Here is a 17,607-nt window from a genome sequence, read left to right as displayed (position 1 = left end):
ATTGTTACAATAAATACACTTGTCAGACTTTCGACAGTAGAAAATATCAAAACGACAAACATAACACGGGGGTATTATTTTTAGGGCATGGATTGTCATTTGTAATTCTGTGTGGGAGAATAAAATCCATGAGAGTTTTAACTTTTCTGAATCTGCCTCAAAAAGTTTTCAGAGGTGATATGTACTTCACTCTGCACTCTCTGGCACACTGGTAATATCAACGTTAAAGCTTAGTATCTGGAAACATTTCTTGGTTAGGGGTTGTAATGTTTTTGTAGGTTGATTGGTGTACTTGTTTTATATTTTACTGACTGTATATTTTGTTGGTTTCTCCATTTATAGTGGTGTAACCGAGAGTGACAACGTGTCTCAACCATCTGAGAAGGCCCCTGTTTCTTGCTATCCATGCAACTGGATGAAGACCGAGTCAGCAGAGCAGGAGAGCAAGTCCCCTTTTGGCAGTCCGCCTTCTGATGTCCTACCTACTAGGCTGTCGTGGCCAAACCGTTTTTGTGAGGTAACCGAGGGCCTAAATAGGAATGATTTTATGCTGGACCAGTGCCGAAGTTATTACAGCTATCCACGACAAAAGACGCCCAGCACACCAAAGAGGAACTTACCTGCACCTTTTGACTTCAGTGCATGCGAACTCTCGGCAGGGTGTCCGCAGCTTATAGCAAAGGAATTTAATAGTTTACCCGCCGGATGTCCAAAGTCAGCCAGCTACTCATTGGAATGCTCTGGTGAGAAGATGCCCGTTGAAGCCAGCACCATGCAAAGCCAGTCGTGCCCTGCCTTACCCCCTCGCACACCAAAGTCACACGATGAGAAGTGCCCTCTTGAACTGCTATCTATAAACATCAAAATAGATGGGGCTGAGGAGGGGGCACAAACTGGTTCACCTGATCTCTCGGAAGAACATTATTTAGGAACAAAGGATAGGCAGGACATTTTCTCAATTTCTTATCCCTTCTCTTCGCCTCTCCACATGCAGCTAGCACCTCGATCTTGTGGGGATGGCTCTCCATGGCAGCCTCCTTCGGATCTCTCTGGGTTGTCTATCGAAGAGGTGTCTAAATCTCTACGGTTCATTGGGCTACCAGAAGATGTCTTGTCCCTCTTTGTGACTGAAAAGATAGATGGAAACTTATTACTTCAGCTTACAGAAGAGATCCTTTCGGAGGACTTCAAATTGAGCAAACTGCAGGTTAAGAAGATCTTGCAGTTCATTGGTGGTTGGCGGCCCAAGATATAGCCAAATTGCATAAGCTGGTCTCGAACAAAGTGGTGTGGGGATATGCCTGAAGTGCTGCGTCTAGATCATTATTACATGTTTTTGCACTAAAAAAGACCTTTTATTGTAAATAGTGGCAAAATAAATTCTTACTATGCAGTCCATGGTACGAGTGGTGAACAGAATGTTTTGTACTGTATATCAATAAAAATGATGTCTAGAACATGAGGCGTGCCTTGTGCATCACTGACTATTCAGCAGCTGCTAAACACATATTTAAAAGGGAACGTCTTTTATTCAAGTAGTTTTATGTCAAATATTGTAATATTTATTATTAAATAGCCAAAATGCTCAATGACAATTGCAGCTTATGTTTTATTTCTTCAAATAGAGCGATTTCTTCCTCTTTACACTGGTAGAATGTAGGATCCTTAAAAACGTTTGCTAAAGTGTATACTGTGTGTATGTGTGTTTCTCTTCTTGATGGTATAACTGGCTTGTCGTAGAAGGGCAAGGATCACTATGGTTTTTTTCCCCCCGCAGTGACTGAAGCAAGAGTTAAGTGAAGGTACTTAGATTTTATCCTGCTGGTGGGAACCAAAGTCCTTGGCTAGGACGTCTGATTGACACCACTGAAAGCTTGTTTCTTCAGATCAGGTGCAATTTAAGTGAAGCATGTTGTCTTGAAATGGGTTCATTGTTTGTTTTTCCTAAGGAAGTAAGGTTGAACTCAGTGGTGACGCACAACAAAGCAAAATTATGCCTAGCACTGTTGATTGACTCAAGCAAACAGGGCATGGTTTAGCAGTTGAGGACAGACTAATCCTTTCTGTGCGCAGTGGGACTCGCAGCATATGGTAGCGCAGGAACCCCAATTCAAACCATCAAAGACACCCAACATCAAGTTACTATATTTAAAAGATCAAGGTACATGTAGGCACCGCTCTTCTGCACTTTGTCTTGGAACCTCAATGCAGATATTTGTTGGTTTTTAAAGTAGTTTTTCTCAAATAGACATTTCCCCATAGGTATTTCATATTGTCTAATTTCACACAGACCAAGCTTCTATGCATAAAGCTGTATGACTATGATAGTAAGTTTGAAGGGAGTGACAGATAAATACAACTACGAGCAAGGAAGGGATTTCCACTATAAACTGAAGAGGAGTGAGGTGAACACGCGTCCTTGTTTGACACTACTTACTGTTTTTCTTTTCTTTGGCAGCCGTTCTTCACTCTCTTATTGTTCCTTTGTTTGGGAATCCATGTTAGGTGATAGGTAACTGCATGTAGACCAATCTGTGTCCTGTAAACCTAGAGTTTCCACCACTGTACTGCATGAGTCAAAAAATGGACAGTAGTAGCAAAGTCAACAAATACATATTATGAGGGTGCTTTCATTCTTTTTCACTCTTTTCCCGTCATTGAGAGGGTCATCATATTGTGGACAATGCATCCCTCTTCCCTAAATCCTGTCTGGTAATAGTATTATATACAAGGTTAATCAAGTGAAAAAATGGACACTTGTGACAATTCTAGACCATTGGTTAGAAAAACTATGGTATCCTCAAAAGACCCAATGTATACAGGTGTTGCGGTATATATCGTTCATCCGCCCCTACATTGTGGTTTTTCGGCAGTTATCATCGGATACCATAGAGAGTGTGGGTGCCTGCCTCATCCAGAGGCTCCTCTGGTCTAGGTTGCAGTGTCCAGAGATGAAAAAGGAGAAACCAGTGCAAAGAAAGGTAAAAAACTGTTAAAAATAAGGTCAACACCAGCAAGGATTTTAATGGAATGGTGGAGATCTTATATTAAAATAAGTGGGTACTTATCCTAGATCGAGTTACTGGATCTAGAAGTGCGAATTTTCAAAAAATGTCGACATGTTTCAGCCCCCTTCGGCTCAACGGAGTCTATGGGGCTTTCGTCAGGACAGAAGGACAAACAAACATAGAGAATCTACTCACACTTGTTGTGTGGAGTTCAATGGAAGTAGTGAGGGTCAACATTAGCCACTCAAGTCTTATTAACCTGAAAAAGAAAATACACACAAATATGTTGTGCAGGGGTAAAGTACATTCTCACAGTATTACAGGAGTGTAGGTAGGCACCGTAGTAAGCATTAGTCTGACTACTACAATGATGCATGTTTAGCAAAAATAGCGCGAAAATTCTAAACAGTGGAGTGTCACCTGGTAGGGTAGAGGAAAGAGGGAGGCAAAAGTGAGCAAGAAGGTACTGCGTTGTGGTATCTAACAGCAGTGTGTAATTCAAAAATAGCTGTGGTATGTCAGCATCATATATGGAATAATCATGCATTGGGACCTAGGTAGTTCTAGTCACTCGTTCAGAATCTCGATAATAATACACAATAATAAGTACACCATAATCCCAATGTCTATTTTTCAGGGAGGGCGAGTAAAGGTGATTGTATTGAGATTCTTAAAAAAGGATTAACGTTTTGTGAAGGGAAACGCGGAGTTTTTTTGAAAGCCCAACTTTATTAGATGTAACACGGAAACCTTAGCAATATGATACTAGATGGTGTAAACACACTTAATGCTCGTTTGTGGAAATTCGTTTGTGGAAGCAAAACGGCGAATAATTATGTTATTTGCAATCCGTTTTGCAGTATATAAAGTACATTCCGTGTTACATCTAATAAAGTTGGGCTTTCAAAAAAACTCCGACAAAAACGCTCCCCCAGACACCAGTTCGGCATCCGGGGGCAGAGTCAGCACAAGCGGCGTAGGATCCTACACACGCGGGTAATGGCGGAACGTATCAGTCAGGGAAGCTTTCTCTTCCCGTGAGGTAAGGTGATTCTGACCTCTGTCTACCTCTTTCTCACAGCTCTGGGCCTCCCCGAGGATAACAAAAGACTCCACTATCGGGGGTAAGTCCACAACTAGACCTAATGTCGAGGGACCGTCTGTTAACGTTTTTTGCGCAGCATTTAAATATCACGAAGGGGTCAGTCACTCCGCGTTTCCCTTCACAAAACGTTAATCCTTTTTTAAGAATCTCAATACAATCACCTTTACTCGTCCTCCCTGAAAAATAGACATTGGGATTATGGTGTACTTATTATTGTGTATTATTATCGAGATTCTGAACGAGTGACTAGAACTACCTAGGTCCCAATGCATGATTATTCCATATATGATGCTGACATACCACAGCTATTTTTGAATTACACACTGCTGTTAGATACCACAACGCAGTACCTTCTTGCTCACTTTTGCCTCCCTCTTTCTTCTACCCTACCAGGTGACACTCCACTGTTTAGAATTTTCGCGCTATTTTTGCTAAACATGCATCATTGTAGTAGTCTAGACTAATGCTTACTACGGTGCCTACCTACACTCCTGTAATACTGTGAGAATGTACTTTACCCCTGCACAACATATTTGTGTGTATTTTCTTTTTCGGGTTAATAAGACTTGAGTGGCTAATGTTGACCCTCGCTACTTCCATTGAACTCCACACAAAAAGTGTGAGTAGATTCTCTATGTTTGTTTGTCCTTCTGTCCTGACGAAAGCCCCATAGACTCCGTTGAGCCGAAGGGGGCTGAAACATGTCGACATTTTTTGAAAATTCGCACTTCTAGATCCAGTAACTCGATCTAGGATAAGTACCCACTTATTTTAATATAAGATCTCCACCATTCCATTAAAATCCTTGCTGGCGTTGACCTTATTTTTAACAGTTTTTTACCTTTCTTTGCACTGGTTTCTCCTTTTTTCATCTCTGGACACTGCAACCTAGACCAGAGGAGCCTCTGGATGAGGCAAGCACCCACACTCTCTATGGTATCCGATGATAACTGCCGAAAAACCACAATGTAGGGGCGGATGAACGATATATACCGCAACACCTGTATACATTGGGTCTTTTGAGGATACCATAGTTTTTCTAACCAATGGTCTAGAATTGTCACAAGTGTCCATTTTTTCACTTGATTAACCTTGATACTTACCTGGGGAAATAAATGGACATGTATTCCTCCTCCCCTTTCTGATTACCCTAATAGTATTATATACACTACATATTATTAAATTATAATACATGTGTTAAAGAATGCTGTTTATAGATCTGTTTCATTGAGATCTGTGAGAGCAATCAAGCAATAATTTGAAAGGAATTTAAAGTTCCATTTTTTTATAGAATCCGAAGGAACCATGTCCACATTTTTGGAATTCTGTTTTATTTCCTTTTATTTATAGGCAGCAGTGGGAGTAGAACATTAACCCACAACTCCATCCAGGGGCTAGTTTGGTAATTCTAGAGAAGAAATCCTTATGTGATCCTTAGTGGGAATGAGATATCGGAGAGAACAATGTAGGCAAACTCACACTATATATTCTGTCTTTACTTTTGTATAGTACTCCTACCCAGCCTCTCGGATTCCTACTCTGCTTATTTTGTGTCCTTAGCATGTTCCAATTGAAACATTCTCCACATTCCTCTTGCCTCCTCTCTTCCATAAACCTATCCTTCGTTCCCCCTTTTCTGCATGTTCTTTTTCTGTTAAATGTTCAAGTGTGAATACCTTAACATCCGAGCCAGCATTGCACTTTTCTGGAAATCTATTGTATGTAATCGAAGCATAAACCTCAGGTGTTTGTTATTAATTTATCTTTGATCTCCTCTTCGATCATGCAGCCCACCTTGCCGATTGAAGACCCTGCTTTTCTCTAGACATTTGAATGCCCAGAACAGACTCTGCTTCTTCTACTACAGATAATCTACCGTCTGGAATCTACTTCTTCTTAATCACTATCCTCTAGTCCTAGTCATCTCTCCTTCCAAAAGAAACCTAAAACTTCCTTTTGGCCAACAAACTCTTATCCACCTCTATCTTGCTTTGTGATTTCTGAGACTCCCAAGTCTCTAGTTCAGTCTTGATGCGTCTCTAGTTCCAGGGAAAGTGAGCCACAGGGTCAGCAGTGAAATGATTCCTTGAATAGGCGAATTTTCTCCTGTGATTCACACACTTTTGTGCTGTGCAACCAGTTCTTCTACGGGCATTCCGTTTTTGGCAGGCATCTTGGTTTGCTTCCTGCTGCAGAGCACAGGCTCCTGAATAATGTAGCATATCTCGAAGTAATAGATTTCACAAGACCTCTTTTTTTGTTCTGTCTGTGAAATGTATATTTTTTGTAAACAAAATGTTATTGAATATTGTAGTACAATGTGCCATTACACCCATAACAACAGAATAAGTAACAAAGAACAACCTAATGAAGTATAAGCTCATAGAAATTTGCCATAAATGTAATACACAAAATGGAAAAGATTCATAACTAGCTTTTATGCACACATAAAAGGTTCAGAAAATATGGAAACAACGCAACTCGCTGTGGTATAGCTTGCTAATTACTGTTAGAACTAATTTAAAGTTACCCAGTTTTCAAAAGCATTTGTCTGATTATGACTTAAAACGCGTAGACTCTTTCATCCACGCAACACAGCCATTTCCACAATGTATTCATCAATATTTGGAGCCGTAGAATCGTTCCTCTGTCTCAAGATAACTTTATTAGCAATCACTAGTGCTCTTGTGACATGTTTCTTGGAAACTTCTTGGAAACGATTGTACCACAGCGCATAACTCACACAGTCACCTTATGTTGTGGCTAATCGCACATAAATGGAGGATCACAATGACGCAGATACATTTTGTGACTGTCCCCATATAGACATAATGCCTTGCCTGATGGGTGAAAGGAATGTCATCGTCGTGACAACAATCTGGAAAGAAACTCACGAGGGTAGAGTGAGGAGCCAATTATTTATAATTAAACTACCCTAATTTTGGAGCACAGGTTTACCTCCATATGGTATTTATAACCTGTATTGCAACCTGTATTTAAAATCGGTAACCATACTATCCATAGCTGCAAGTTAATCATGAACCTAATCGAAGTAAAAGGGTCGGTCCGTGTGAACATATATACTTTTCCCCCAAATTATTTGTAGGGATTTTGTTTTTAGCATTTATATTCTGTCAAATTACACAGTTAAATGGTCCATACTAAAACATCAATTGCTAACACGGTATTAAACACCAAGAGAAAAAAACTGAAAATATCTCAAACGCAAATACAACTTTAAAAAATAAACGTAATGATCTCGAGGGTAAGTCTATACAGTACAAAAAACACATCGTACTTCCTGTGGTCGTACAACATGTGGTGACTTTTGCATTAACATCTGGGAAACTAAACATCTTCTAAAGCCTTGTATTGATGGGCTGCACGAGTAACTAATAATGAACCCGTTTAATGATTACAGGGAAAAAGACTCCAGTCATTTCCTATTCAGTGCAAGTCAAACCCATTCATAAGTATTTCTCTGCCCTTTAAAGCGAATCTACAAATAGGGAAAACCACAGCCGTCCAAACCAACAAGGCTTGGTTTTCGGGTCCAGTGTAGGCAAATCTGCTCTGGTGGCATAAAACCAGTTTTGGTAGCGAAAGCTAATAAAACAAGCATTTGCAATGCAATAGGTCTCGCATTAGGAAAGTTTGAGCTATTGGTATTGTAAATGACACATTTTTTTATTTATGTATTGGTTTTGAAAATAGCGAAATTAATAGCTTTGTCATTTACAACGCCAATACTTTTAACTTTTGCAAATGTAACCCCTATAGCATTTGTAATACAATATGTGTTGTATTTACGTGACTTAGATGTATTGATATTACAAATAACAATTGCTTATAATTTTTTTAAATAATTAATACTTAAATAAAAGTTATTGTAATTTATAATGGCAATAGCTCAAACTTTTGTAAATAACTTTTGTGAAGATTATGTTCAGTGTATTTTATTGTGACGAAAATCCAATAACAGAAGTGAAATATTAACATCTTTTTGTGGCATTTGTAATAAAGCTTGAAACATTGAGAGAACATATTTGAACCAGTTGTTGAATGGTTGCACAGATTGATGCTGTGGTGGCGCTGAGTGATGTTGTGGTGGCAACAAGTGATGCTGTGGTGTTCAGTGATGCTGTGGTAGCGTATAGTGATGTTGTGGTGCCCCTGAGTGATGCTGTGGTGGTGCTGAGTGATGCTGTGGTGATGCAATAGATAGATAGAGTGTAATTATGTGGCAGGTAACTATGTGGTACTGAGTGGTATTTGGAGTGTATGTTGCGTTGAGCGCAGTGTAATTATGTAGCCTATAATTATATGGCAATGAGTGGTAATGTGTGGAGTGTATATTGTATTCAGTAGAGTGTAATTGTGTGGCGTGTAATTATGTGGCACTGAGTGGTATTGTTTGGAGTGTATGTTGCATTGAGTGCATTGTAATTATGTAGCATATAATTATGTGGCACTGAGTGGCATTGTGTGGAGTGTGTGTTGCATTCAGTAGAGTGTAATTATGTGGCGTGTAATTATGTGGCACTGAGTGGTACTGTGTGGAGTGTGTGTTGCATTCAGTAGAGTGTAATTATGTGGCGTGTAATTATGTGGCACTGAGTGGTTTTTGGAGTGTATGTTGCATTGAGTGCAGTGTAATTATGTGGCGTGTAATTATGTGGCACTGATTGGTATTTGGAGTGTAGGTTGCATTGAGCGCAGTGTAAATATGTAGCATAACTGGCACAGAGCCCAGCCATGGTGGCAGCAGATGCGCTAAGTTGTTCAGTGGTATTGGTTTTATTTGCTACATTGTCCACATCCGACAGAGATTATGGTCTTCTGATCACCTTGGCACATTCGAATGGGAGCATCCACTGCTTGGGATCCCCTTTCCCCATGATGGCAAGCATGTGCAGGAGTATATGGGCTCAAAGAGAAGTGGATGGTACATAGGACTTATTCTAGGAGAGAGTAGGGAAAGCTCGACTGGAAGGCAGCTGACAAGTGCGGTCTTAAGTCACAGTCGGTGACAGCCGCTGGGCTCGGAGCATTATCAGATTAGTAAGGCCTGGCAGGCAGGTCCAAATGCAGGGGGTGTATGGGTGTGACAAAGGCCGTAGTCTGGGATAAGAAATGCGCATTAAGGTGTTAGTCGCCTCTTAGGATATGAAGGGGGCCCTATGCCTTCTGAGCAAAGCCCAAATTGGTAAGCTGGAGTGGGCCCCGGACAGACAGACAAGGGGGCAGTATGGGCCTCCGGTACGGCGGTCGCACCAGTTATCGGTCACCGGGCAGGTGCCAGTCGAGCAATCACCCACCACAGGCCAGCGGGATCGAGGCAGTACGAGTTGATCCTGGGCAAGCATATAAGTACAATCAAAGGACGCGCTCCAGGGGATGTAAGGGAAAGAGGCTCAGCCATCATGGAAGCCCGTGGCCCGATCCCCGGCCACCGATCTATCAAGGCCGAGGAGGCCCCGCAGCACAGTGACGCCCTATGAGCCGTTCGTAAGAACCGCATCTCTCACCTCTTACCCGATGTCTGAGCAAGTCTGTGTAGAGGGTCGCATCACCACCCCTAGCATCGCTGAGCTGAGCTGTCCGTCTGTACAACCATTAGTAAGCTGCAATATCCGGCCCACTGTTCCTCGTCGCCTGTCCCAGGCACTTTCAGGCCGATGCACAACACCAGATGTTAAAGGTAGGCGGGGCCAAGCTAGGCTTGTTAGCCTCGGACCTAAGGTTCGCCCACGGTCCCTGTTGCTACAGAACTGTTACCCACCCGCTACCAGTGCTCCACTCCCGATTGACACACTGCAGTAAAAATATCATCAATCAGTTCTACCTGTTGTGAGGATGCATCATCTGACTAGTTCAATTCAAGCAGATTGCATTACGGCCTGGGATACGCCACAAGCAACTCACAGCCCGTCTTAGGCTCGGGAGGCAGGGAACGGCAAAATAGAAAGCAGGCGCAGCCGAGAGTTGGCTGGAGGATGCCTCTTGGTGCCAGACTCTCCTGTCGGAGTTTTGGGATTTAATGCCTGCTAGGTCTCGTCCTGTTGACATTTGGGGCCCTCTGATTGCTTACCTCCTTTCCTGCTCTCACCCTGGTGGCGCTGCCTCTCCCGCGCTCCCTGCCGGCCCTGGGTCCGCTGCGGCCGCCGGTGCTGGTCAGTGACTGCTTCCCCCCCCCCCCCTATCGAGCGCCTCCACCCCTTTCTCTCTAGCCCTTTTATTGCTGATAATGCTTGATCTGGGTTTCCCCATGAGGGAGGGACCTTGTTGTGATGGAGCTGAGATATTCTCTTCATGTGTAGTCACTGTGTTGACAATTGATATCAATGTATCATGGAGCGCACGCCCTGCTTTTTATTTTGTGTATTGCACTGCACTTTTGCACGATGTACTGTGTCTGCCTTGGTTTTTTTTTTCACTAAAGGTTTTTGAAAACAAAAACAAAAAAAAGGGTGCGTTTTTGCTATTATCTTTTTTGGCCTAATTCACAAATATATTGCTTTGACTAACCCTTGTAGCACTATTGCATACTCCTGCTTTCCAGGAGTCAGCCAGGAATACTCCTGGCTTATTTTTAAAATTCAGGAGCAAGCCAGAAGTAAAACTAGAGTAAATCACACCTACTCACAGAATTTTTTCTATTGTTCGGATTGTTAACACTATTTGTGTGTATGTAGGAACAAAGCAAAATGTGTGGAATAACGTGCTAATTTCTACATTGCAGAATAATATATATTACACCCTTCCTAATCAGATGTCAGTGCACAATAGGCACATTCCGATTTAGTCCGCGAGTTCGTGAACTGACAGAATATTTTCTGCAAATAGTTTCTTGCTGATGATTTGCAATAATTGACTTTCAATTCTGGTACAAGATATCATATGTAGTATTCCTACATCTTTGTTCTGTCGCTACTTTTACACCCGCACCGTTGTCAGTTTCCTGTCAAATAGTAGGGCCTACTGGAGGAATATAGGTGAAGGTGTGCAATTTATTTTGGCAAGTTAGCTCAACCATGTCCATCCTACTTTTTGCTTTTATTTTTAACAATAACTCTCTGACATCTTGAAATGTTACCAGTTTGAGAAGAACCAAGTTCTTTGCCCTCGCGTGAGTCTCAGTTGTCCTGCAGTGCATTAGTTTGTGCTTGGCAGTTAGTGAAACTGGCTTGGTCAACTAGCAGCACTTGACCAACTGAGCGTGTCATAGCTTTAACCAACACTCTGGACTCCAATTCATTCCACAACTGCTTTGTGGATATGTCCGAGTCCCAGTGAGGATCAAGTTCACGTTTGTTATCCTATTCGCCACTTCTCTCAGTTGTAGAATAATATTCAACACCAGATCATCTGGAGGTTTCTCAGGGAATTTGCAGTCTCTTTTTTTGTATATATTGCTAGATATAGATAGGAAAGTATATCACAATTAACACAATCCACTATGATTGATCCATTGGCTCTGAAGAAGCCCTCTACTCTTCTCACTCTAGTGATAGTGTGAAACGTCAGATTGCTAAGCTGTAAATTAGATGGCCTTTAGGGGAGAACAGCTAGGTACATGTCTCCCCCTCCCCACAACATGATGCAACAGTGAACAAACCTACAGTCATTCAGGGCTTCACAGGTTCGGTCTGGGGTTCATACCTCAGGAAATGTTGCAGTAGAAAGTTGTGATGATGGAATTTAGAGGGGACTGTCATTGAGGCAGGAGGGTGGCTTGGCCGGGCGTGGAATAGTGAGAATTGATATGATAGTCCAACATGATAAAATTTACCAATCCCGAATCAGCCACTTCAGTACAAACATAGAAGGTAAGGATCTTAAGCAATTAAGTGAGATAAAGTCTAGGCCATGGAAGGGGGTGGGGCACAGCAGATAATGGACTACGACATGCCACATACCCATGAGGCTCCTTCAGCCGAGCACTACATCTGACTTAAATTGAGTAGATTGAGAGCCCTTCAAATCTATGAATAATAGAATGGATGTATGCTTACCTGAATACCATTATATTACAACAAAAAAGAAATACTTTAGCAAAGTGACAAGGAAAGCGAAAGACAGATCAAAGCTGCAAGTCACACATCAAAGACATCTGCCAAAGAAGTAAGAACAGAGGCCCTGGGAGATGAGCAAAGTGTTTTATTTATTTTTTATTTGTAAAGCTTTTTATTTAGCATATCATATACAAACAACATATGCATTTCCAGTCATCAAATAGCAGCAGAGTAACATATAGTTAACTTCGACATGACACAGCCTAAGGTCATAGTAATCGGTGTAAAGGTGCAAGCACCACACATAATGTCAAATAAATTTAAGTCAAACAAACGGTATACTGTTTGAGAGTGGCGCACTTGTCACTTGCCCCGTAGGTGCTTCTTAGAACAAATATTTAAGATCACTGTACAATTTTATATGTCATTCAGTAATGCCTTAACCGAGAAATCAAAAATAGATAATAAACAGTAAACAAGTTCAATCCACAAATGAAACGTGTCGTGTTTCTTCTTTCAGACGTTGTCCTTTATAAGTATACTTCTGTTCTGTAAAATGAACAACATTATATCATGTTTCCATTTTCTTCACAGCATGTTGTATTTTCTGTCCCAATGCATTTCGGTATGGTAATACCTTCTTCAGGGGAATACTGAAATTAAACTAGCAGAAACGAAGTATGTTTCTTTTATAGTTAAATCTATAGGGATACAGTAAACCTTCACCTTGGTTCTGATTCGGTGTTTGGGTTATTTGTTAAAAAATGAATCAACGATAGATTGAAAGAGTGTCCAAAACCGCGAACCCGGAAGTGTAGTCCGCGGCATTCGTGACATTGTTCTGTTTCCCCGTCGCTGTTTCCTTCGCCCCCGGGAAAGGTATGACAGAATCACACATATATGAAATAAATTTAAGTGCCACAGTTTGCAATTGTCTCCCTCCACTAACATTTCAGGATGACACCACAACCAGAACTTTTCTGACACCATCATCATTATCCGCAAAGCTCATTCAGAATCCATCTCACTGCAAGTCAATAAATACTCCCTCGGAGGGGCCCAGATGTCTTTGGGCTTTGAGGAAAGCGGGAGCTCTTCAGCATGCATCTCTAACTGGTCCCTGCAATATACCATATCTTTCAACCATTTGTCTGCTTTGGGGCATCTCCTACTGTCCCACGTGAATAGTATGCATCTCTTTGCCAAAAGTAGGGCCACTTGAATAAATTTCCCTATCCTTCCTTTAAGCTGAGGAGCATGAGCTAGTAGACACAGCGACGGTATATTCTGTAACGTTACCCCTGTCATAACAGTAAGAAGAGCTAACACCTTTTTTTCCCAGTACTCGAAGACCGGTCTACACTGCCATGCTAGATGTAGGAAGCCAGCCTCTCTCACACCACATCGTTTGCAGTTATCAGTTGCCCTGAGGCCTATCTTCCACAGCCTGTAAGGAGTGTGGTATGTTTGGTGCAAGAATTTTAGGTGAATGATACGGAGATTGCTGTTAGATGTTAATCTCCCTGTTATCGAGCATATTTTCATTCAGTCCTCCTCTGTGATGCAGGGATCTATCTCATTGTTCCAGGGTGTCAGACTGGTGGCAGTGTTGTGCGGAGTGTCTTTCTGTATGGCCGTATATAACTTGGTGACTAGTTTCTTTCTTGTTGAAGCTGTGATTATCAGTTGTAAAGCCGACAGTGTCTCCGGTTCCTCCAGGAAGTTAGTGTAGTGTCCCCCTATCGCCCTTCTCAGTCTATAGCAAGTGAACTGGAATAATAGTGTAAGGTTGCGTATATAAGATAAATCCACCCCTGTGAGGTATGTGCCATCCGGGTATAAGTCACTCATGTGCGCACTGCCCGCTTCGCGCAGTGCCAGGACGGAGCCTTTGTCTTGAGCTACCGACAGTGCAGCATGTCCCTCGATTGGCATTGCAGGTGCATATAAGGGAAGCTTGTTCGTGCGGTTTCCAATTGCCTGCCAGGCTGCCATTGTGACATCAAGCGTGTTAATCTCAGCCCTTGGAATGTGTCTATTGGTATGTGTAATGATACCTCGCAAGAGGAGAGGGTGAGCGTCGCCTTCCTCCATCGCCACGTGGGGAATGAAGTTGTGTGGTTTATACCAATAGTATGCATATTGGGTCTGATAGCACAGGTAGTATACATAGAAATCCGGCGAATTAAACCCCCCTTTCTCGTACGTCAGCGTCAGTGTTCGCCAGCTGATTCTTGCTTGCTTGGTTTCCCAGACAAGCCGCAGCAGCTGAGTCTGAATAGTCTTAAAAAATGCTTAGTCAGCGGAACCGGCACATTGGAAAACAAGTATAAAAATTTTGGCAAAACCACCATCTTTATGATTGAAATCCGGTCCACCAGAGACAGCAGGAGACGTTGCCATCGGTCTACTTGCGTGACTAGCACTGCATAAGCCACTCCGTAGTTTTCAGTAATAACCACTCCGGGATCTCTATGGATCCACACCCCTAAATATTTAACGGGGTCCGCAGACCATACCAGCGGGTATTCAACTGTAGGAGTCCCTATTATTGTCGTCAGAGGGATGATGACGGATTTGTCCCAGTTTATGGTGAGACCGGAGAAAAGGCTGAACTTAACATATTCTCGGAGGATAGGGGACAGGAATTTTTGTGGTTCGCGGATATAGAGACCATATCATCTGCGTACATGGAGATCCCTACCGGTCTGTTGTTGAAGTTGAGGGGCGCCGCTCTGTGCAGCTGCCGAATTTTACATGCCAGGGGTTCCAGCACGATGGCAAATAGGAGCGGGGAGAGTGGGCAACCCTGGCGTGTACCCCTGCCAACATCAAATGGTTTAGATGTGTCACCTCCCACGCGGACCCTCGCTGACGGTTCAGTATACAAAATCTGGGTCCATCCTAGAAAGACTGGGGAAACCCCATCCGGTGCAATATATGCATCATGTACCGCCATTCTATGGAATCGAATGCCTTGGCAGCATCCAATAATACCGCCACGGCTGGTAAGTCGGGATTAAGTACATGCAATATGGTGAGCAGGTTGAGGGATGTAGAAGCGGTCTGGAATGAACCCTGCTTGGTCGGGTAGTACCAACAGTGGCATGAGGGGTTGTATCTTTGTAGTGAGAATTTTTGCCAGTATCTTGGCGTCTAAATTGATAAGAGATAGCGGGCGGTATGATTTGCAGCGTTCAGGGGGTTTGTCTTTTTTCAGAAGAGTGATTATCAATGCTTGTCGCAAAGATCGGGGCAACCGGCCAGTCTTATGCGCCTCAGCGTACATCTCCAAAAGGTGGGGAACTAGAATGTCAGCATACGCTTTATAGAATTCCTCCGTAACTCCGTCAGGACCAGGGGCTTTTCCGTTCGGGAGTGACCGAATGGCATCCTTCACATCCTCCACGTCCAACAGTAAGCTAAGGTATTTTCGATGAACATCGGATAGCCACGCACAGGCGATGTCATCTAGATAGTTAGTCATAGCCTGTTCGTCCATCCCGCCCTGTGAAGTGTAAAGTGTTTCGTAAAATTGCCGGAATTGATCTACTATTGCAGTGGAAGAGTAATGCGCCTGCCCGGCTATATCAACAATGCGCTCCACTGTGAATTCGCATGCCCTGCTCTGTAGTCTACCGGCCAAAGATCTGCCCGGTCTACCCCCTTCGCCATATCTCCTGCCAACATATCTTTTCGATAGGTATTTCACCTCCGTCTCTGCCAACGCATTATACTCATCAATACACTTGTGTATGCTAGCGAGTATGTCTGTAGAGGGTGCGCTATCATATTTAGTTTCTAGCTCGCGCAGCTTCCTTTCTATCGTGTTTAGCATACCTCATAAGTCTTTTAAGATCCCCGCCGATGTGCTAATACATGTGCCCCTAATCGTGGCCTTGAAGGCTTCCCAAAGTGTCTCTTGACTCTCCACTGATCCCACATTCGTCATAAAGTATTGAAGGATGGCAGTTTTAATGGCGTCCGCATATGTTGGGTCTAATAGCGACTCCGCTCGAAATCGCCATGTGAACGGATTGTGGGAAATAGTCAGGGTGAGGAATACCGGATTATGGTCTGAGAGCGTTCTCGGGAGATTGCGGATGTCTGTAACCCACTCAGTCGCTCCCTCGCTCAGTAACCAATAATCTAGGCTCGACCAACCATTGGTCGCTGGCGTTATGTATGTGCCTGCTAGTACCCCCTCGAGTCGTCGCCAAATGTCCACCAGCCCAAACTCCAGCTTGCCATCTCTGATACAACTTGCAACTTTGACCATCCGGGCACCTTGCGGGTTAGATTTATCTATTTTGGGATCAAGATGTGTATTGAGGTTTCCCCCATATGATTTCTGTTTTGGGCCATGTGCGCAACACTCTAAACATATTCAGGTAGGTGGTCGTGTCATCTAACACCGGACCATAAAGGCTGATAATCATCACTAAAACATTCCCTAATTTTCCAAATACCATTGCCCAACACCCTTCTTGGTCTGTGCTGGATTGCAGCCCTGTGAATACTACTCCCTTTTTTATTAAAATTAGGACCCCCCTCGCATATGAGGAGTAGGAGGATGCTAGCCTATAGGACGCCCACTTTCTAGCTACATTGTTTTCAGTTGTCTTAGTTAGTGAGTTTCTTGTAACAGCGCAATTTTCACATTGTGCCTGTCTAGTTGTGCCAGTACTTGCCTGATTTTTTGTGGTGCATTGAGCCCACGGACATTTCATGTGGCATAGTTACATGAGGTTCCCGTCATGCGTAGTGTGGTAGCAGGCGCGCAACACCCATTGGCCTCACCGGGCTTCAGCCCCCCCGTCGTGTGTGGCAGCCTGGGATGAGACAGATCCCGGGCACACACAGAGCCGCACCCGAACGTTTCACAGGTCTTTAAAAGACCATTTGAATGTTAACTAGGCCTTGCTGTTGTTTCACCCCTTCTAAGAGCCCCTGCAGCTCCACTCTGCCTACTGATTAAAGGTTCAGCCCCCCCCCCCCCACATTTTTTCTTAACCCCCCCCCCCGAAATTTGGCTCTAGTTGGGCCTCTGTGTAGTAGTACAATGCAATGTCTAGCAAGTGTAAAATCATTGAGGCGCTTGAAACTATCTTACCTTGTAGTGCAGTGTTCTTGAAATAGAGTACCTTAGGCATACTACAAACATACTTAAATAACAACAAAGCCTGTAGGTCAAGTGGTGCTGAGATATATCAATTAATACTGGTATAATTGCACAAAAAGTGAATCAAACAAAGACTATCAACTGTTGCTGATTAAGTCCTATCAGCCCACCTGATGGCGGAGCCTCATCATCTAGGACTTCCGAAACTAGGTCTGTGTGCGATCGCCCAGTTGTATATTAGCGACGCAACACAAGGCCAAGGTATGGTCACCGCAGTTGTTAGTCCAGAAGGTGGGGCTGATATGTGCAGTGCAAACATTAAAGTAAAGTGAAGTGTATTAAAATGGCTATCGAAGC

General features: G+C 43.1%; 1 protein-coding gene across 2 annotated transcripts in view; it reads left to right on the top strand.

Moving 5' to 3' along the window:
* GAREM1 (GRB2 associated regulator of MAPK1 subtype 1) overlaps positions 1–1,595 on the top strand; it is a 519,813-nt gene extending 518,218 nt beyond the window's left edge. For both annotated transcript variants that reach the window (XM_086965694.1, XM_086965695.1), the window contains one exon: positions 343–1,595. In XM_086965694.1, coding sequence (XP_086821820.1) covers positions 343–1,255 — 913 coding nt within the window. In that variant the 3' untranslated portion in view covers positions 1,256–1,595. The remainder of the gene's footprint in view (positions 1–342) is intronic.
* The last annotated feature ends 16,012 nt before the right edge of the window (positions 1,596–17,607 follow it).

This window comes from Lissotriton vulgaris, chromosome 4_1, assembly GCF_964263255.1.
Source record: "Lissotriton vulgaris chromosome 4_1, aLisVul1.2, whole genome shotgun sequence".
Classification (NCBI taxonomy): Eukaryota; Metazoa; Chordata; class Amphibia; order Caudata; family Salamandridae; genus Lissotriton; species Lissotriton vulgaris.
The sequence above is the reverse complement of the archived record's forward strand: the minus strand, read 5'-3'. Positions and strand labels throughout refer to the sequence as shown.